The sequence below is a fragment of the Colias philodice genome, chromosome 15 (genome assembly GCF_061535455.1).
Source record: "Colias philodice isolate Cphi_HAF_F1 chromosome 15, ilColPhil1 Martin Lab GWU primary, whole genome shotgun sequence".
Lineage (NCBI taxonomy): Eukaryota > Metazoa > Arthropoda > Insecta > Lepidoptera > Pieridae > Colias > Colias philodice.
In genome coordinates this window covers 237,335-259,049 of record NC_143100.1, presented here as the reverse complement: position 1 = coordinate 259,049, position 21,715 = coordinate 237,335, and the positions used below count along the sequence as shown (strand labels likewise).

Genomic DNA, 21,715 nt, shown 5'->3' with positions numbered 1-21,715 from the left:
TATGAAGTTAATTTGAAGATTTTAATTACATATGATTGCTCTCTACATAAATATGAAACTATTTCAATTTACAGTCCTATTTTACTTAAGAATAATATTTCAAAAATATATATTTTGAGACCATTATTCAATCGAACTGAATTCGTTATTGTTTTTGGAAATGTTCAATCGAACTGAATTCGTTATTGTTTTTGGAAATGAAGATTTAAATTGGAGACTAGAGTCTCCAATTTAAATCTTCAAATAGTATCTATAGAGACAGTTTAAGGTACCTACCTAAAAAAATCTTGCATTTTATTGAAAATACATTCTTGCTCTATACTTCTCTTGTTCACTCGCAGAATAATATAAAAAAAGAACAGCCGCAAAAAACAACAAACATTTCCATAATTATTATACTAAGAGAATTATAAAGATGTATTCAATAATACTGCTAGCAGTTTGTATTGTGTAAAATAACTAACTAATTGTCTATAATTTAAAGTAGAATTAGTTTGAACCAATCTTAGGAAAACTTAATAACGACGCTTTTAAAATTGAATCAAATCAACACGTGTCTCTATACACAAAAACTTAATAATAATAAAATTAAATATTAATATGTAGAGGTTTACATGATGTGAGTGATTAGCTGTTGCATTTTGTATATTCATTGTGTTAAGAATAATTTTATCCAAGTATTTTGTAACCCGGAGTAAAACCGATCATTATTTTTTTATTATATGACTTAATATTTACATTTGATTAGGCAATGACCCATTTAAAAGTAATTAATAAACTACAATACATCATACACCACATAAAGATCTAAAGAAGTAAGAACCGCAGTTGGCGCCTTTATAATGAGGTCCGTTTTACGAAAGAAGTCATGTCATCGCCCAAGTGCCGACTTCCGCCTCCTTAGCAAAGGTCTGACCGCACTAGGCGTAACTACGCGACGCGTATATTTGACGATTGGTCTTAGATTTTATATGGTCTAGTGGCGTCGTGATTTTGCAGCCAGTGATGAAAATTGGATATTTTTCATTACTGGCCGCGAAAGTTCATCACGACGCCAACTTTACCCAAACCCCTTTGGCTGTGGCGCGTAGTTATTGCGTTACACCTCAGACAATTTCATAGAAAGGACATTAAGCTGTGTCGCGTCGCGTCGCTACGCTGCCGCGTAGTTACGCTTAGTGCAGTCGGCCCTTACCCGCGCGTGCCGCCCGCCGGCAGCCGCGCCCACGCACCACTACAGGATATTTTCATTTCGTTACGGCTAGGAATGCTGGGAAGACGTTGGTGACTTCATGCTTTAACTAGAGATAGTAGGGTAATTGAAATGAGGACGGGGTTTAATTGTGCAATACGGAAGAGAATTATTTCTTAATTCTTTGGTTTCTTCTTTCTTGAGACTATTGGATAACTGTTGTTTATATACTTATAAAAACGATTTCTTTTTCTTAGATATGTTAAGATTTTTTATGTTTTTCTCGAAATATTATAACTAGTAACTTATGGCAAATGTGTGGGCAAATGTATATCAAAAAAGTTTTTACTATTACAGAAGTATTCGTTCTTAGATAACCAAAGATTAGTGCTTTGAATAAAGGTTACCCAACGACCCAAAAATATTGAATAAAAATTTCGTATAATATTAAATAAAATCCTCATCAAACGGTAGCAGGTAATTCTTATCGGAACACCAACTGTACCAATATTATTAATTCATTACCAAATTGTTAGCACGTCATTCGAAATCACAAAAGGTTGATACCTTAGTTGATACTATCTCCGACCTTGGCTGAGTTTCTACTACCCTTGTCCTTGACTTCACTTCCTGAATGCGTGACTGACATCTTTACAAGTACGTATTTTGCCTTGATTGATGCGTACCAGCGTTAATGTTTGGCTTTACCAAAATATATTTGGATCATTCCCATGTATTGAATGCCCCGATATTTATTTAGTACTAGCTGCGCTCCGCGGTTACACCCGCGTGGCTCCACTTCTGTTGGTCTTAGCGTGATGATATTATAGCCTTCCTCGATAAATGGGCTATCCAACACCGAAAGAATTTTTCAAATCGGACCAGTAGTTCTTGAGATTAGTGCGTTCAAACAAACAAACAAACAAACTCAGGTCAGCTTTATAGATAGTAGGTATATAATATTATATGTGAAGAAATATGTGATTTTAATCAGTTTTGACTTTTTTAATTTTAAACGCTTTGCAGTTTTATACCATCACAAATTCACAACCACGAAATAAAAATGTTTGTGTAAATTATAAAATAAAATTTATTTTTTAATATACCTATTCCGGTGGACACCAAAGCATTTTATCGTTGAATGAGCTATGTTTCTTGCATGTAACATAACTGCAGTTCTTAAGATTATTTCAATTTTTTAATACATAGTTACATATTCCCTCAATAAAATAAAAAATGTGAAAAAAAATTGTTGTCATTTTATTTGTCTTGATTTTAAATTACGAACGTTTTGAACTCCCTTTTTTAATTATTGTAATAAAATATAGTCTAGCGTATTGTTAAGCTCAATTTATGCACCAGTAAAAAATATTAAAATCTAATCGATAGATAATAATTTATTAAAGTAAATTAACACGTATTTTATTCATATTGTAGTTTTAAAATTCAAATGTCCACCAGCTGGGACATATCTAGAACGATAGAAGAGCATAAAATAATAAGATTCATCACTATGCCGTCACTTGTAAGCTGTCCAACTGAGTGCAGATGAGAATTCAAAAGAACAGGTAGACTCGGTAAATTTTGGTCATATATTTTTGTACGGCATTCTTAACCATCGATAGATCCATTAAAAATAATAAGAAACCGCTCAGTGCCGTACAAAAATGGTGGTCCACCAAGTCGGAATTTTTATTTAATTTCCGAGAGTTACCGGGGGTAAATTTGGTCATTTGACCATGTACGGCATCTGTGTCATACTATTTCTATACTGCTTTTAATCCATTATTCCGCAACGCCGTACAAAAATCATGGGGACAAGGGGAAAAAATCGAGAGTTGCAATCCCCTCTCTTTCCCCACTCCAGGGGGTCATTTGACTAAGTACGGCTTCGGTTCCAAAACATTATCTAGCACTCAAAAGTACTATTAAAAGCAATGCCGTCAAAAAATATTTGTTCTTTTAAATGTATACCAATAATCATCTTAATTTCATCGAATTCTTGATATAAAGAGCTGTAAGGTCATTTGACCCTGTACGGGAACTTTTTTTTAACATGATATTGTAAAATTCAATTGTTGTATAGTATTGCCGTTCAAAAGAAACCGTTCTAAAAAAAGTTATAGAGAAATGCAAAACCAGAAATTTTGTTAAAGTTTAAACATCGTAGATTAATGAAATATAATAGTTTTCTACACTTTATTCGTTGTTTTAAATAGTATTAACATAGATAAATTAGGAAAAAACGATGCCGTACATTTTTGTGCAGACTACATCTTTTAGGTTGATGAAAGCGACGAAAGCTACAATTTTAAGGGTGCTTTATGGCCATTTGATACAGTACGGCATTAACATATTTTTACCCAACTACGGCAAAGCAAAAGGAGGGTTATGGTTTTGACAGGTCATGTATGTATGTTCATCTATTCCCTCGTAACTTCTAAACTACTTATCAGAATTCGACAAATGACATATCATTAGAAGCGTCTGAATTGTTCACCGGATAACCAGCGAGTCAGCGACCAGCTAGCTAAAAGCTATATGGGGTTTCACAAAATCTAATGTGGCGCCCTCTAGCGGACAAAACACAGAGTAAAAAAATAAAGTTAAGATAAATATGCCGTGTTTGGTATCATTACAGCGCTTTACTTGTACATTTTGAATATGTATATATTACTAGCATTTGCTTGTGACTTTACCTGTATTCATGGGCTGATTGCATATACATACTTATTTGAAGTACTAGCTGTGCCCGCGACTTCGTCCGCGTGGAATAGTGACTGCATAGTAAACTACTTATCACACAATTATTGAGTAAACACGTACTACCATTAACAATTAAATAATAAGCACTTGCAGATTATTTTACAGTTAAGAAATAAAATAAATTAAATAAATAATAACACAAAAGAACTGTTAGTAAAATTTATTTCTAAACTGAACTAAAAAAACTTAGGTACAAAAGAGTTCAAAATTTCCAGGGTATGGCTATCCTCCCGCTCCCATATCCTTCTACTTTCACAGACTTTCAACTTTTCCCTTTCACCCCTAGTAAATGGTCTAAGATCCGAACATAAGCCGATCTGCAACGGCGTGATAATAGAATGAGACCAATTTTATAATAAATTTTTTTTAAATACAAGGTAATAAATGATAATATAGAATTTTTTCTTGTTTCAGGTAATTACATCATACCTACGAGAAAACCATATAACTATTTATAAAAAAATATCGCAGTTGCTAAAGGTAAAGCAAAATAGGTAAGAAGACATCCAGATCACATCGCAATGGATGTTGGCAACACATCAGTACGCGATTATTTAGCAAACATCATCACAAACTACTTCGATGAATATCGTGAAGTCAAAGATTAGTAAAAAATATTAAGTTACTAATTGTATAACTTGATAAAAATTAAATGCTTTGAATAAGTGATATTTTACTGTTAATAGTTTCATTTTCAATTCCTCGGTGGTTGGTTTAATTTAGTAATCAAGACGAATTTATATACATTACATTAAATACTAGATGTAATGATGTAAATAAAACAACACATTATACGAAATATTTTATTTCACGAAACAATAAAAATAAATTAGCACACATTTGTAGATCATCGTCGACTAGAGCATTTTACAAACAATACACATACAAGTTGCACTGGTGAAGTTTAAATATAACATTTCACTTGGTAATGTATATATTATATCAAATAAGTACGTTATAATATAGAGGTATTAACGGGATTAATTTTCACTAGAAACCATAAGATACTGCAGCATTATGTTGAAAGTTAAAATTTCTCGTTTGGCAATTTTTTAGATCCTTTTTATTATTAAACTCTCATTAAAATTTCATATATAAACTTCACCAGTGGTACCTACATAACACAAACTACATAAGGCAGTATTATAGGATATTCACCGCACATACAGGGTGTCCCACTGTTGGTATACTAAGCTCAAAGGAGGTTATAGTTTTGCATACGCTGAGTACGTAAAAAATAATTAAAAAATTCCAGACGCATTTTTTTTCAAATAGATGAATTCTTAAAACTCTATGTGTACACCCATAACAAGCGAGCCGCCCAACTTTGCCACCAGCACGTGAGCTATCGTTTAAGATTATGTTTTCATAGATAAAATGCTCATATTAGAGAAGCGGTATGCCGGCTACGCAAAGCTAGAGAAGAAAACATGGATTTTCAGGAAAAATTTAGCAAAAAATTTTGGACGTAATTTTTTTTAAAGTATTTTTTACGTGATCAGTGTATGCAAAACTACAAGTTCCTTCGCGCTTAGTATACCAATAGTGGGACACCCTGTATACATACATAATATACCTAATTCTATATATTGCTAATTACAGATTCGTTTCTGGAATGTTTATGACAACGAAATGATTGTACAAAAATATTTATTTTATTTATTTATTTTATTTATTTATCCTTTATTGCTCTTAGATAACTAAAATATGAACTTAATCTAATTATAAATTAAAACAAATGGCGGTCTTATCGCTAAATAGCGATTTCTTCCAGACAACCGGAGTACGGAAGGAAATTAGTTAGAGGAGAGGGATAGGGCAGAGCATAAATATAATATGTAAGAATATAATATAAAGATATGTATAAATATAATATATATATTCACAAAAGTATAGGAAAGAATAATTAAAGCCATAAAAACATGATAATAAATATATAAAGCGACAAAGATATAATATGTACAATATATAGATTATTAAGTACCTAAGTACGACAAGAAGAGTGATAGTTATCGCTTACCATTATTTTAAACTTATTCAATGACTGTGCCTTTTTTATTGGCTCAGGTAAAGCGTTCCACAATTTAATAGCCTGAACAGTGAATGAAGTATCGTAGAAACGAGTAAGATGTTGAGGCATTCGTAATCGATACATTTCAGTGGAGCGAACTGGTTCATCATTGTTTCCCCTGAAGACAAATTTTTCTTTTAGGTATTTCGGCATCTTTGGGTTAAACATAACCTGATAGAGAAGATGCAGCACATGAGCATCCCGGCGAAATCGGATCGGTAGCCATTTGAGTTTAGACCGGAACTCAGATACATGGTCATATTTCCGTAGACCAAATATGAATCGTATACAGAGATTTTGTAGACGTTCGAGTTTGTTCATTTGATCTACGGAGAGATTGACATAACTCACATCGGCGTAGTCAAGTATGGGCAAAAGGAGGGATTGTGCTAACAGGATTTTGGTTGGGAGAGGAAGGAAATTTTGTAGACGACGCAAAGACGCCACAGTTGCGTACAATTTCTTGCTAACCTCCTTGATATGATGCCTCCAAGATAAAGTATTGTCGAAGTACACACCAAGATTCTTAACAGTTTCGCTATAAGGGATCAACGTGCCGTCAACAACAATAGGAGGGAGATTCACCCAATTCACCCTTGCAATTAAAGAAGGACTGCCAATGATTATAGCTTGAGTCTTTAAAGGATTTACTTGCAAACCATAAGCCGAACTCCATGAAACTATGCTTTGCAAATCCTTGTTGGTTAAATTGATAGCCTGGTGTAAATCGTCAAGGGTTGATTGGGTATAGATTTGGAGATCGTCGGCATACATGTGGTAGTCGCATGTTAAGTTGTTCGAAATGGAGTTGATGAATATGGAAAACAATAATGGAGATAGGACCCCGCCTTGCGGAACACCAGCGCCGACTTCACACCATGATGATACAACCTCATCTATTCGTATACGCTGACGCCGCCCATGTAAGTAACTGGAGAACCAGTCGATTACCGGAGGCGATAAGTTAAGAGAACGTAATAGACTCAGGAGTACATCATAATCTACTGTATTAAACGCGTTGCTAAAATCTAGTAAAGTTAAGACTGTAAGCTTTTTATTATCCATTCCGAAACGAATATCGTCTGTGATCTTGACAAGTGCAGTGGTCGTACTATGACCCGATCGGAAACCAGATTGGAGAGGATTAAGAAGATTGTGCATGTTTAGGAATCTGTGGAGTTGTTCGTACACTAATCTTTCGAGGATTTTTGAGAGGAATGGCAGGATTGATATAGGACGATAATCAGAAAAGGAAGAAGGATTGATTTTCTTTGGCAAAGGTATAAGGTAGGAATCTTTCCAACACTTAGGAAATGTACTAGAGGACAGTGAATAGTTAAGGATGTGGGTTATAATGGAAATAATGAGATCTAGGATGGGTAGAATCATTTTACGACCAATGCAGTCACAACCGACAGAATTCGACGAAATGGATAATATAGCACGTCTGACTTCGGAATCTGTAAATAAAAGCTGGGAAAGCCGGCGCTGGGATTAATGACACCGATTTTAATGTCATTTGCTTATTGATATTGTTATAGGTAAAATGGGAGTTCGAAAAATGCGATTGCGAATTACGAAAAAAAAATATATTTTGTATAGAGTAACTTTTCTTCACCAAGATTGGAGTTACTGAATGATATTCCTGATATATCATTATGATATTCCTGATGTTATTGTACTTACAAGGAATTAGTGGCATGTTACATTTGTTTAATATTTTGTAACTTTACCTACTACCTGTTTATTTATTTACGGTACGCAGTTAACTAATTTTTCGTTTAGCGCAATGCAAGAATATTTTTATTTCTTGATTACGTCTCTGGCATTTAGAACATACATAATATAACAATACGTAGGTATTTAAACTATTGCATGATATCTACTAAATGAAATTGTGATTGACTCATCTACTAAATGAAATTGTGATTGTTCAAGATAAATATAGGTATTACGTAACTAAACAAGCATCATTATTATATTTATTACAAATCCTGGCAATGGTGAATACAGTAAAAAATAATATAATAATGAATGATAATGCACCCATATTCTGTTAACTTCTGCCCATATCTATGCATATAGAAATACCTGTATTCCTTGAGATTATAATAATATTTCCCACCTTGAGTAATTTTTGTAATATTGCGGTAAAAATAAAATAAAACTCAGTTGAATAACGTTAAACCACTAAAAGCTAGGTGACACCTCACACTGATAAAAAGGTTAACATCTATAAGCCCTTCCAAAGGCTATAGGTTTACGGATATCAACATTGCCTCACTTTTTATTTATTTAAAAAAAGTTGTTATTACAAGTAATTTAACCGTTAATTACTTCTCGCTTATCTTTTAATCAATTAGAACACCGTTACGAAGATAAGCGATCATAAAATATATTGTTTTTACGATTATTGTATCCTAAAAAAATAATGCATATAATCAACTGTTATTTAATATAGGTACTTCACATAAAAACAATAAATTAAAGGAAATATTCTATATTTTACAGAAGCCATTTTAATATGTACCTATAAAAAGAAGAAATAGGTTCATAAACTACTTAGATGATAATATACTGTCAGTTCTAGAGATTATAGAGATTTTTAATCTGACCAAAATGGCTATTATGCAAATCTAAATTAAAGTGACATAATATACATAAAATAACGATACAAGCTATTATTATTGTATACGTAGTATATTATTATTAGTCTGTGCAATTAGTGAACCGCGTGTGTATACAACTAATTATCTCGACCTTTATCGTACATTGACATCAGAGAAGCAGCAAAATAAACAACACACTTAAAGTAATATTTTAATACATTCTAGAAACTCAAACTGACTAGATATCCTTTGTAAAGCGGACATTTTTACGTATTTTTTTGTAAATTATTACACACTAGCTTTCCGCCCGCGGCTTCGCCCGCGTTTTCAGAGAAAAACCCGTTCCCGTAGGATTTCCGGGATAAAACCTATCCTATGTCCTTTCTCGGGTAACAAAATATATCTATACCAAATTTCATGCAAATTGGTTCAGTAGTTCAGGCGTGATTGAGTAACAGACAGACAGACAGAGTTACTTTCGCATTTATAATATTAGTATGGATTACTCTAAAATATTCTTAAGAACGCCATCTATTGGCAGTATATGGAAATATTAACACATATTGGTTCGTATAAACGATGATAGATGGCGCTGTGACTAGATTCGAAATAAATGCTAAAGATATTTTGTTAGAAAATAAATACATTGTTTTTATTATAGACCGGGAGATACTGACAGAAAATTTCGAGTCATTTGTAACAGGATGGCGGTTCTACAGGGGTCTTAGTACGCAATGACAAAAAGAAAAACGATGGTGTGAACGCTGGTACCGGCGGCTTAGTCGCGTGGGCGTTAGTCGAACTCGTCGGAAAAATAGCGAAGTCAAACGATTTGTAACACAAAAATTTTAGAATTTACCGATAGCCCATAAAAAAGAAGTAGGCGGTAGTGTCATGCCATACTTTTCCGGTGTGACTTACAGCCCGCCATACCGACGCGAATGTGTTGATTTAAAAAAAACAATTCAACCATTTGTACCAGGCTAACTTTTGCACAGGTAACCATCGTCCTGCAGCCATTTACGAAAATCGCCATGCCATACTTTTCGGACGATTCCAAATGGTCGCCATACCGCCGAAAATCTGCAAATTTTTTTTTTCGCCGAACCATTTGTAACACCCTAAATTTTTTTTTCAACAACTCCTGAATGATTATAAATAGAAGTGTGATAATACCATACCTGTGGGAGGTGGCGAATGTGTATAAGATTTTTTTTTATTGTATGATTTTATTCGTATTTTGAACGATTTATAACAGTATGGCATTAATCTTTCCTATAAGTTTGAGGTTCAACAAATATAAATACAAAATTTCAAAGATCTAGGTGGTAGAAATCTTCACTTCTATAAATTAATAATAAATTTATTTATGAAGTATGGCAGCACTTTTTCCCCCTACAAGAAGTATGGCAAATATAATAATGGTCACATTTTATCAAATACTCTCCAAAAATCTAAATGCAATACTGGTACAAAAAGTTTGGCGAAAAAAAAAATTTTTGCAGATTTTCGGCGGTATGGCGACCATTTGGAATCGTCCGAAAAGTATGGTATGGTGATTTTCGTAAATGGCTAGACGACGATGGTTACCTGTGCAAAAGTTAGCCTGGTACAAATGGTTGAATTGTTTTTTTTTAAATCAACACATTTGCGTCGGTATGGCGGGCTGTAAGTCACACCGGAAAAGTATGGCATGACAGTACCGCCTACTTCTTTTTTATGGGCTATCGGTAAATTCTAAAATTTTTGTGTTACAAATCGTTTGACTTTCGCTATTTTTACGACGAGTTCGACTAACGCCCACGCGACTAAACCGCCGGTACCAGTGTTCACACCATCGTTTTTCTTTTTGTCATTGCGTACTAAGACCCCTGTAGAACCGGCATCCTGTTACAAATGACTCGAAATTTTGTGTCAGTATCTCCCGGTCTATTAATTATGTTTAATAATGACTAGCTATACATTTAAAATATCCTCGTAAAATTTTCCTGATTGATAATTAAATTGGCATGTAGTATGCATACAAGATAAAATGAATGAGGTGGATTTTTTAAACGAAATCTGTAAAAATTTAACATAAAATAAATTATAAAACTTATGATAAGTTTTCGTAAACAAAATGAAAAGTATACTTTCGCGTTGAAACATACACTTTAAGATTTAACTTTGTTGTCTCGTTGTAGTCTTATATTAATACAAAATCACAATTAGTTAATATTTTCTTAATAATCGTATTTTTCAATTAAAACCATAAAACAATCGGTACAAAATTGTATTTAGAATAATTTTCATAAATTGGAATGACTAGAATATCACTGTAAATAGCTACATATGTATAATAATACATAATAACGTATAAACAGACCGTCGGTCCACGAGATTCGTTCTCAGAAGGTCAGAATAGGCTCTTCACGATGATCTAGAATATCTGTAATTAAAAATAATTTAATTTAATTACATTTATAGTTTTAATGCATTATAAAAAAATTGTGTTTCGAAACATTTAACGAAAATATCAATAAACAAAAAATATTTTACGAATATTACAATCGTATTTCCTTCAAAGTGGAAACAATGACATTTTTTTCGTATTTTCTGTGGTTGGAAATAAACTTTTAGGCTTCAAAAAAATAAACATAATGACATAAAATTGACATTGAACGTTCTTTTACGCAATTCCTACGTCAACAATAGGCATGACGACAGTATCCATAAATGATCGAATTAGTGTTTTTAAGGGAAAATTTATAATAAATAAATTAAAAATAGTGACTTAGAAATAGTAAAAACATTAAGATTAATGAGATTATCAATAAAATAAAACATTGAAATTCTGCAGTCGGCCATCTTGACTGAAACACGCGTGACGTCACGTCTATGTAAACAGCTTCGCGTCAGGTATATTTTGTTGTTATGAATATGTTGAGAATACGCATTTTTATTTATTTTCTATTTTTTAACGTATGCTTTATCGACTCAGAACAGAAATATAATTGCGAATTCACGAATATGTGGGTCGGGTTTCTCTCCGTCCAATTTATACAATCATTTCATATTATTTTCTCTTTAATACTTTTTTTGGGTATTATTTTTATGTAGATTCACATTGCAATACTGCACACCACTTGTAAACTTTGAAATTAGATTCTATAATACTTAATAATTAAATATTTGTTTAATTTTGCTTCGCTATGCATACAGATAATTACGTATTTACGTAATAGTGACGTCACGCCTACGCCATGACACCTGTGAGCTGTTTTGGCACAGTTAATAAATATTTTTTGAAAAATAGCTTTTATCTTCGTTAAATTTAAGTATATTAGCGAAATATAGGGTTTTTCTTGTTTAATAAACGTATACACACATTATGGAAGAGGTTTTGAAAATCTTTCGTCATGCCTAATACTAACACTTTTTTTGGGTATTATTTTTATGTAGATTCACATTGCAATACTGCACACCACTTATAAACTTTGAAATTAGATTCTATAACACTTTATAATTAAATATTTGTTTAATTTTACTTCGCTATGCATACAGATAATTACGTATTTACGTAAGAGTGACGTCACGCCTACGCCATGACACCTGTGAGCTGTTTTAGCACAGTTAATAAATATTTTTTGAAAAATGGCTTTTATCTTCGTTAAATTTAAGTATATTAGCGAAATATAGGGTTTTTCTTGTTTAATAAACGTATACACACATTATGGAAGAGGTTTTGAAAATCTTTCGTCATGCCTATTTGACTATACATTAGTGTATATGCAAATATAAATGAGAATGTAACTTTGAGTTTTGAGTTCGAGTTTGAAATCTAAATGCATTTAGGAATATAGGTAATTTCAAATTAGGTAGCTAAGTTTTTCATTTATGTGAGTGACATAGATAGCGTGTGTGCAGAGCATTATTTGATTGGCTTATACCGGTTTATACAGTTTTTGTCTAGCGCCTTGAAGCGCGGTACGAGATCAGCGGTTTCTGGCTGTACTCATACATATGTACAGCTTAGCAGCTCAGAGAATGTGGGTAACTTTATATTATTGTACTGGTGAAGTGAAGGCACACTATTTTGTACATAATTCGAATCAAATATACGCAGTACATATTAGAATCACTGGGCTTTTAAAATTCAATTTCAACCTGAAGCATCGCGACGGGAGTGGTTCCTTTACATTTGGTCCTTCGAGCCGGATTATATATGTTTGTAATTGTGTACTAATGCATATTATATGTGCAGGTGTGTGTGTGTGTGTGTGTGTGTGGTGTGCGTGTATGTGTGGTGTGTGTGTCACCTTTAGCGATGCTCCACCAGGGCAGCGTGACGTACGTGAGGAAGGCGGAGAGCGGCGCGCTCTGCTGCCGCTTGCCCTCCTTCCACAGGTGGAACGTCTGCGTGAAGCCGCGCATCGCCCACAGCGGGTTGTACGCGCCGTCGTCCAGCTCTGACCACATATTCGTACATTATATATCATTAAACGTTGATTTTCCTATGATGGGAATACATTTTTAAAGAATAGAAAAAAATCGATTACGAGGCGGGATTAGAATTAAGTAAATAGTAAATAGAGTCTTTCCACCATCCGGGGGGGATGTTAGACCAATTCGGCTACCCGCCAGAGCGATCGAATTTATTCTATTCTTTCAGTTTTATGTGTCTAAGGGACACACTGCGCGCGGTGGGATAGTTTTAATGTATCGCCATAATCAAATATACAAACTTAATGAAAAAGCGTATTGTATGCGTATGTTATACTGTTTGGAGAGTTGTAAGATAGCAAAGCATGCAAGCTAGACTGGAGCGAGTCCGTACCGCCTCGCTTGCGCCTGGGCAGGTCGCACCAGTAGTATATGTCGGTGCCGTCGGGCGTGGTGCGGCGCGGCGGCAGGCGGCCCGCGCGGTACAGCGCCGCCGCTGCGCCGAGCCGCCGCGGCAGCGTCACGTACGCGCGAGCCGTGCTGCTCCACTGCTCCGCACCACTACCCCCGCTACTGCCTTCCGTGCCACTTTTACAGTTTTCTTCCTTATCCACAGTATGTTTGCATCCGTCCTCGCTCTGTCTGGTATTCCGATTCTGTCCCGCTCTATTATCGCACTCGCGGGCTCTGCTCTCGCAAGTGTTATGCTCGCAGTGCCAGCTTTGCGTCCTGTTATCGTTGACGTCACAGGGCAGCTCCTCGCGGCCGCGCACCGTCCGGGCCTTGTCCGTTGCTTCAGTGGCGCGGATCCTTGAGATGGCCGCGACGAGCGCGTTCTCGTCGAGTGAAGCAGCGTCGTAGGCCATTTCGCACTCGTCCTGCGAGTGTGCGGTGCGGGGGGGGCGGGTGAGGCGGGCGGGCAGGGGGCGCAGCGGCGGCGGGGTGCGGTGCGCGGGGGGCGCGGGGGGGCGGCGCGGCGACAGCGTGTGCAGGCAGGCGGGCGACTGCGGCGCGGGCCGGTACGCGAGGCTGTCCAGCGCGGGCACCGGCCGCGCCGCGAGGCAGCGCCAGCGCGCGCCCGACCGCCGCCGACCTACGGACCAGACACACCGATCAACTATCGCGAATACGCTCCCCCCACATCCCGATCCCGACCAAACGTCACATAAAATCGCTAATAGAATTAGAACGATTTCACGTAACGTCCAGTCCGCGATCGGAACGTAGATAGCGCTTTATTCTATTAAATGCTACAGTGGGGCTGCTCGATATGTGCGAACGTGCAATGTTAACATGCATCACGTTCGTTTCAGACTTCGGTGTGATTAGCTCTACTTTTTGAATTCATTTTGTAATTGATAGTAAGCTTTAAGAAAGGTTTTAAATCGAAGTCTGCACATTATAATGATTAATCAGACATCACAAGAGGAGCGCCCCCCGCGATAGAATCACAATAAATAATATGTATCGTGTGACATGTGGTGCGAGGTCGAGTCGACGGCGGGCGGGCGCGCGGCGGCCGGCGGTATACGTACGCTACGAGCATACGGACAGACAACCAATATATATTACAGCATGCAAAGCAGAAATAGTCGAATAGTACATGCATAGAAAATTTATAAATTATTGTAGCCATTCACTATTTAAAAAAAGAATAAAAAATGCATGCTTGAAAAATTTGCACCACAATTTTACACTAGATGGCGCTGCTTAAGCATTCTTTAAACTTTTACACTAATTTTAAATTAATGAATACATACACCAATTTCATAAATTACTTTTAATTGAACCAAACATAACAATGTTACGCGCATTAAATTAATACATTCACCAATAATTAGTAGATACTTAAAAGAAATCTTATATATAAAAATGAATCGCAAAATGTGTTGGTAAGCGCATAACTCGAGAACGGCTGAACCGATTTCGATAATTCTTTTTTTATTATATTCCTTGAAGTACGAGGATGGTTTTTATGTAGAGAAAACGTAAATATGTACCACGGGCGAAGCCGGGGCGGACCGCTAGTTGAAAATATATATTGATTTTCAAACGAAGTTGTTATTTATGACATTTTTAAGTGACACATAGTGCAGTATACAGATGAAATATCGTCTGAAATAATGGGACTTACCCATGGCACATAATTAGCTTACAATGTAATATTACTACAGTAAGGTTACTACTATATACAAACGGTATGTTTTATTGGAAGCAAAGGTCAAAAATATGTGCAGTGTGATATAATGTTTAAAATATGCAGTGTTACACATCAGGAGTGCATGTATTGTATCATTAAATTTATTAACTAACACATTAATCATAAAAAGCACCTAAATTGCAGAAGGAAAAGACAATTAATAGCTGTTGTCGTTTAACTTATGCATATATATTAACTGAGCAAGGTTCACACTGGTATACCGCATATTTATATGTTATCAATATGTATGTACTTAGATGTGACATAAGATATTAATGTGTTAAAAAATTAATTATACGTGTCATAAGACGTGTCATGTGGCATAGGACATGTCGTGTTTGATAGACGTGTTAGAGGACGTGGCATGTAACATGTCATCTGTCACAGACGTGTAATGTTGCATATACGTGCCATTGGACATGTAAGGTGTCATAAGAAGTGTAATGTCATAGGGCGTGTCTTGTGACTAGTCACGTGTAATAGAACGTGTCACGTGCCACATTACATGTAACACACGTCACATGATACGTGTCACACGTCACACGTCACACGTCACGTGGCACGTGTCACGCTGCACGTACCGTCGCGCAGGTCGCCCGCCTCGACCTCAGCCAGCCCGTCCCCGAGCGCATCGAGCCCCTCGTTCTCGGAGCGGCTCTTGTCCCTCGGGTCGCGCTCCCGGTCCCGCGCGCGCCACCCGCCGCGCACGAACGACGCTATGTTCGCGCTCGGGTCGCTCAGCCGACGCTGCAAACACCACAATCAATCTATATGTATAATATACTAATGTTCGGTTTCACAGCTTTTCAATGTGCTCTATAATCTATAAACTCATTTAAAAATTAAAATCTTATGAGTTATGATCTTATGAGTTATGATACTTAACTGTTAAGCTTATCAGTCAAACTCAAACTCAAAAATTTACTTATTCAATTAGACTTCTTATAAAAGCAATTTTGAAGCGTCATTACATTTTTTTACATTTACCACCGATTCGGAAAGCAGTATCTATGTCAGATAAAATGACAGTGTATGCAATCCAGAGCGTTAAAGAAACTATCAAAACTGTAATGATAAAAACGACCCTAATTCTGGTCTCCTTCTGCTAGTCTTTGTAAATTTAGGTGAAAGCAATCAATGATAATGTCAAAATTGTAAACATTTTTTTTTGTTATTTCGTGAGATTTGAGTAAAAAAGCTCATAAAAGTTAGTTCCAAATATTTTTAGGGAACAATTCTAAATCTAAACCTTAAACACTTCCCATGCCATCTCGACCATTATTTGTCTATTACATAAACGTATTCGTCGTCTCAGTAATCGCTTAATATCGCATTATTCGCTCGCCATAACCCACCCTCGGCGAAATAATAACCACTTGAATACTGATCAAGGCAGACGACGTCGCGTGCTCAACTAGTTATCGTCTGTTACCACGCGATACTATACACGGGTTGTTTTGTCGCATTAGAATGGAAATAGGAACATCGTATTATATATTTATGTACGAGGATAATAGTTTCGCGAAGCTATTGGGGAAACACTAAAAATATTTCCTATAATGTGTCTTCGATAAGCAAGCGTATATTTTACGAATGCGCCTATTTATTCACATACAATTACAATATTATTTATTCTATTGATGTAATTGCCAAAATTAAAGTACTAGAACTATGATATGAAAAAAAAAACTAATATGTCGTCATCATTTTATGACAATATTACTCTGAACCGCAGTCAAAGCATATACCTACTTTGTGGCGGTCTCCCAAGAAACGGACATCGACCAATAATTGTCTTTGACACTGAGAACTATGTTGCGGACATTTCTGCTCTTATTGTGACAATAACACCATAAACTAATACGCGCTATGTGGAATGTATTTATGTATATAAAATATGGACGTATAACTCCCTCCCATGTTACTACATATGAACAATCACCACAGCGTACTATGCGTACATAACTCCCACCCCAACCACGTAAGAACAGTCCCAACACCTGATGGCGGTACATAACTCCCACCCTTTTTTTTTTTAAGTGAAAACTTCTTTAGCGGCGTTGGGTATAAAATCTTGAACTCGCGTCAGGACACGTGACCCTGATCGAAAAAAACGTAAGACGGATGGATATCAAACATGCTCAACGTTAATAATCATGTTTTCACTTCTGCCGGTACTCCCGGAGTGCAACCCGTCTTTTTTTTTTTAGTGGGGAAATCTTGCATAGATACCCACGGCCTCCGGGGAAGAGGCCGTGGGTTATGTCGGATTCCTACCGACCAAAACACATAACTCCCACCCTAACCATGCAAGCAGTCACATGGTCTGCACGCACCTGGTGGCGGTATATGAACATGTCGTCGGGGTCGTCCTCCCAGTCGCTGTCCCACAGCTCGGCGGCCGTCAGCCCCGGCTCCGAGCTGGGCGTGTGCAGCCCCGACCCGCGCGGCCGGGACACCGCCACCTGCAAACACAAGCCAACCTGTGTACAGGGACATATTGAGTTTCTAGACCACTTATTTATTATGTTTTGCGATATATGGAGCGACAACGTTTCTTTCTATCTGATGATATGTTTTCAGGCACGAATTGCTAGACAAAATCGATAGGCTAATTTGCATGGCAATAGTCAAGAATGTTGCTTTAGAACGATTTTTTTTCCAGGCCATTACATAAATAATTTTTTGACTTCGAGTTATAAACGAGTGGTAACATGCTTGTGGCCACCCTGGTGCAAAATAGACCAATTAAAGTTTATTCATATTCTATGTGAACATACAACCCAATAACATCCGTTGATTGTGGTAATAACGTGGTTAAAACATACAAGCTCGACTGCTATACAATACGAGCTTTTAGTGAGCTAATAATAAAACAATGCAATGTGCTAATAGTGCTTTTATATAGAACGCATTAGAGCAACATCACTTTACAGAGTTTAGAAGAAAATTCTGACTCATCCGCGCAATTAACCACGAAATAAACTGAATTGAAAGACAATCGAATTTAACTTACTTAATAAACTTAAACGCTGGTGATCGTAAAAAGAATCCTAAAAACTTATAAGTAATATCTAAATTCAAAATTAAACTGATAGGTATTTATAAGAAACTATACTACCTACTGATTTTACCTCTTACACTTCTAACATAAAATCTTAATTTTCCTCAATTCCCAATAACATTTACGTACCTCCGCATGGCCCTTGCCCCCCGGCCCCTTCATGCGCACGAACTCGCAGCGCGTCGCGCCCGCACCGCGCGCGCCCAGCAGACCGAACGACATGCGCTGCGCCACCTTTGTCGACAATGACGATTGCTGTCGACAATATATTAAAGAAAGAATTACCGTACGAAACAAGAGATACTAGGCAATACATATAAAGTATGGAAAATGGAAAAATGCTTGGAAAAGAAGAAGAATTACTAAAATCCTAATATTTTTATGGCGAAGCATCTAGAATACCTACTTCAGATATGTTAAACATACAACAGAATATTTTTGCATATTTGTCACTTATCCATTAACGTTATTAGTTACTACACAATAGAGTACACTATAATAATGCATTATTTATGTCCAATTTTGTGTCCAACAATCAAAACAAAGCATCTCATAGAAGCAAAGAGAGCGTTTGTTTATATTTTTATATATACAATGCCGGTGCGTGTCACCGTAGTAAACAATAGTGAGCCAGCCGCATCGCGCACCTTGCGCTGTAGTCACTGTGTAAACATAACAACATCTGTTCATTGTCCTATAAATTACTGTGTTACTACCGAGTTCAATCACATGTGCTTTGTTTTTGACACAGTATAATTTTGCCAATTAAAAAGTGACTAAACAATACAATAAAACTCATTTATCACGCTTAACCAATTTATACCAAACCCGCAGAAAATACAATAAAGTTAAGCATTTTTAATATACATGATTCATCAATTCCCGCAACATCCAAATGAATTTACCCAAAAAAGAGATCTAATTCTAAGCCGTCAGAACAACAATAGTCAAAATGAATAATTTCATACAATCCTTCACAAACGCTTCAGCACAAAAAGAATATTCAAATAGCGACTCCAGTGAAAAGAAAAAGGCACAGACATTTCAAAGAAAAAAGGGTCGAATTGAGCGTCGAGTCAAAGACACGAATTTGGAGCAACAACCCTCCGCTACGGGCACATTTCACTCCTCAAGAGTCAAGCCGAGCTAACGACTATGATTGAGAGCCCTTCCACTAACCTCGCCGTCACACCACTCTATCGGCTTGTGTTGTTGCGGGTGTTGTAATTACTTCCAAAGTTCCAACCCAATGCTTTCCACTTAACCAGTCTACACGCTTTAACCAGAATTCAGCGTGATTTCAATAGAAAGCAAATTACAAGCTATTTTAACTGCTACCTCATATTTTCCAATTGTTTGTTGGATATAGTTTGCGCATAAAATTTTCGAGAAAATGTAAATTATACATTAACAATGAAAAGCTATTACATACATAAACTATTAATCGGACCAACCGAACTTATGAATATAGAACGACACGACGTCATTCTAACATCATTAAGATTCAAGTGCACCCATTAAAACTGCACGACTTTCTCAATGCAGTATCTCAAATGTGACCTTAACATCGGATCTAAATAAAACGCGTATAGTACGCGTAGTCAGTGGTGCGCTCATAATTGCGTCTCCATCCATTACGCGGCGACGCGGCGTCGCGACTTGTTGATATCCAGCCCTCCCCCTCCCTCCCCTCTCCCTGTCACCACCCCAGCTGCTCGTGCCGGACTCACTTACATTGCTTCATAATCAATAACACTCTGATCAAGCACCGCTTTCAATCAAAGCCTAGGCTAATGTATGTTTGGATTGCACACATGACGGTTAGAACAATTAATGGTAACAACATTTCACTTTCCAATTACTAGATATGAACAATACAGTCAGCTGCCCGCATGTAACTCGTTCATTTCTGATGAACTCAAAACAAATGATAAACAAAAGTGTGCCGGTTTTCTATTGCAAAATAGCAAAATAAATAAAACTTCAATATAGATTGAAAATAATTGTGGGAACATGCAGCAAAGAATCAATTGCATTAAAAAAATTCCTTAAAATTGACAATCAAGAGGAAAAGGTAATCTACGAATTTCATAGCATTTCTCTAAAAAACCTTAACAATGTTAAATTTGATTTAATGTTCCAAATCCATATAGGTACTTAATATATGACCTTCCTGAACCTTAACCGTTGTATCCACCATAGTTCAATAAGTTACCCAGTCATGCTTTCTATTATGTGCCACAATTCGCAAACGTGGTGGAGATAAACAAGTGCCAAGTCACGACCCACTTGTCTCCTTAAACACACTTTCTTGACAGTGCAAATATTAGTCAGATGCTGGAGACAATCTAAATGCAGCCATTGCAACTGAAACATTTCTATTTGAAATGTTCACTTGTCTGGCTTCAATGACATTTCTCGGTAGACCTTCCTTTGAGTATATTTGCGTTTTAATGCTGGGGCTAAGTTTACTTAGAACTAAATTACTAGGTATGTGTCTACTGTCTACAAGAAAATAATATGTCGATTTCTGGGTAAAAGAGTTTCTGAAGTTACTTTAGCTAGCATTATATTAATCAGGAATGCAAAAATTACTATAAATCTTTTAAAAAGTTCCACCAAAATTATAACGAAGTTAAAGCTAAAAATTAAGCTCACGAAGTTTCCTTTCCTAACTGAAAAATATATTTTATGAATTCTATAATTCTTGGTAGATGGCGTTAGTTGTAAATATTAAATAACATACAAGTTTATAGAAGTTATCATAATATCTTATTTCTAAATTTATTTACAGACTCGACTTTATCTATATCTCGACATTTTAACGATAACACATAGACTAGACTTGAATTAAGGATATATAATCATAAATTTGGATTGCATGAATTTAATATTTAAATTTTGGCGACTTCGTTTTGATAGTCTTTATAATTAATGTAATTGGTGCAATACCGTTTTAATTATAATAATAATAGTCTAAATAAAAATGTTAACAAAAATTAGCGTTAAACCAGCATCAGAAATAGGAACATCCATACAGCGACCCACATCTTTGGTCACTAATCTTGCAAGCAATCTCTACTAGACAAAGGGTCATAAAGTCCCAAAACGTCATGCTTTTAGAGCAGACACCTCTCCAGAGCATAACTCCCACATAAGCACTCGATGGACAAATAGTGTCGTTAACATTTAACCGCCCGCGACGTGGGCTGGTGACGTCACCCAGTGTACCACTCACCACACTAACCCAGTTACTTTAACCCAATACTAAGTCAAAGGTGACTTCAAACATTTGTTTTCAATATAATTCAGTTCAATGTATTTTAGTGGCACTCCTATTGCTACTAAGGCATGTTAAATTACGAGTCTCCGTGAAAATATTTAAAATAAG

General features: G+C 36.2%; 2 protein-coding genes and 1 long non-coding RNA gene across 4 annotated transcripts in view; 1 reads left to right on the top strand and 2 right to left on the bottom strand.

The window, feature by feature from the left end:
* The window catches only part of LOC149481985 (uncharacterized), a 191,832-nt gene that overhangs the window by 52,697 nt on the left and 117,420 nt on the right, over positions 1–21,715 (bottom strand). The gene's annotated exons all lie outside the window — the stretch shown is intronic.
* The window catches only part of LOC149481992 (phosphatidylcholine:ceramide cholinephosphotransferase 2-like), a 104,884-nt gene that overhangs the window by 55,213 nt on the left and 27,956 nt on the right, over positions 1–21,715 (top strand). The gene's annotated exons all lie outside the window — the stretch shown is intronic.
* Positions 10,575–21,715, bottom strand: part of LOC149481991 (uncharacterized protein KIAA0930 homolog) — a 41,087-nt gene continuing 29,946 nt past the window's right edge. The window contains exons 3-8 of one of the 2 annotated variants that reach the window (XM_089704298.1): positions 18,454–18,579; positions 17,597–17,725; positions 15,842–16,007; positions 13,455–14,153; positions 12,937–13,086; positions 10,575–11,066 (exon numbers count right to left, since the gene is read on the bottom strand). In XM_089704298.1, coding sequence (XP_089560424.1) covers positions 11,026–11,066; positions 12,937–13,086; positions 13,455–14,153; positions 15,842–16,007; positions 17,597–17,725; positions 18,454–18,579 — 1,311 coding nt within the window. In that variant the 3' untranslated portion in view covers positions 10,575–11,025. The remainder of the gene's footprint in view (positions 11,067–12,936; positions 13,087–13,454; positions 14,154–15,841; positions 16,008–17,596; positions 17,726–18,453; positions 18,580–21,715) is intronic. The other variant, XM_089704299.1, reaches the window with a different exon arrangement.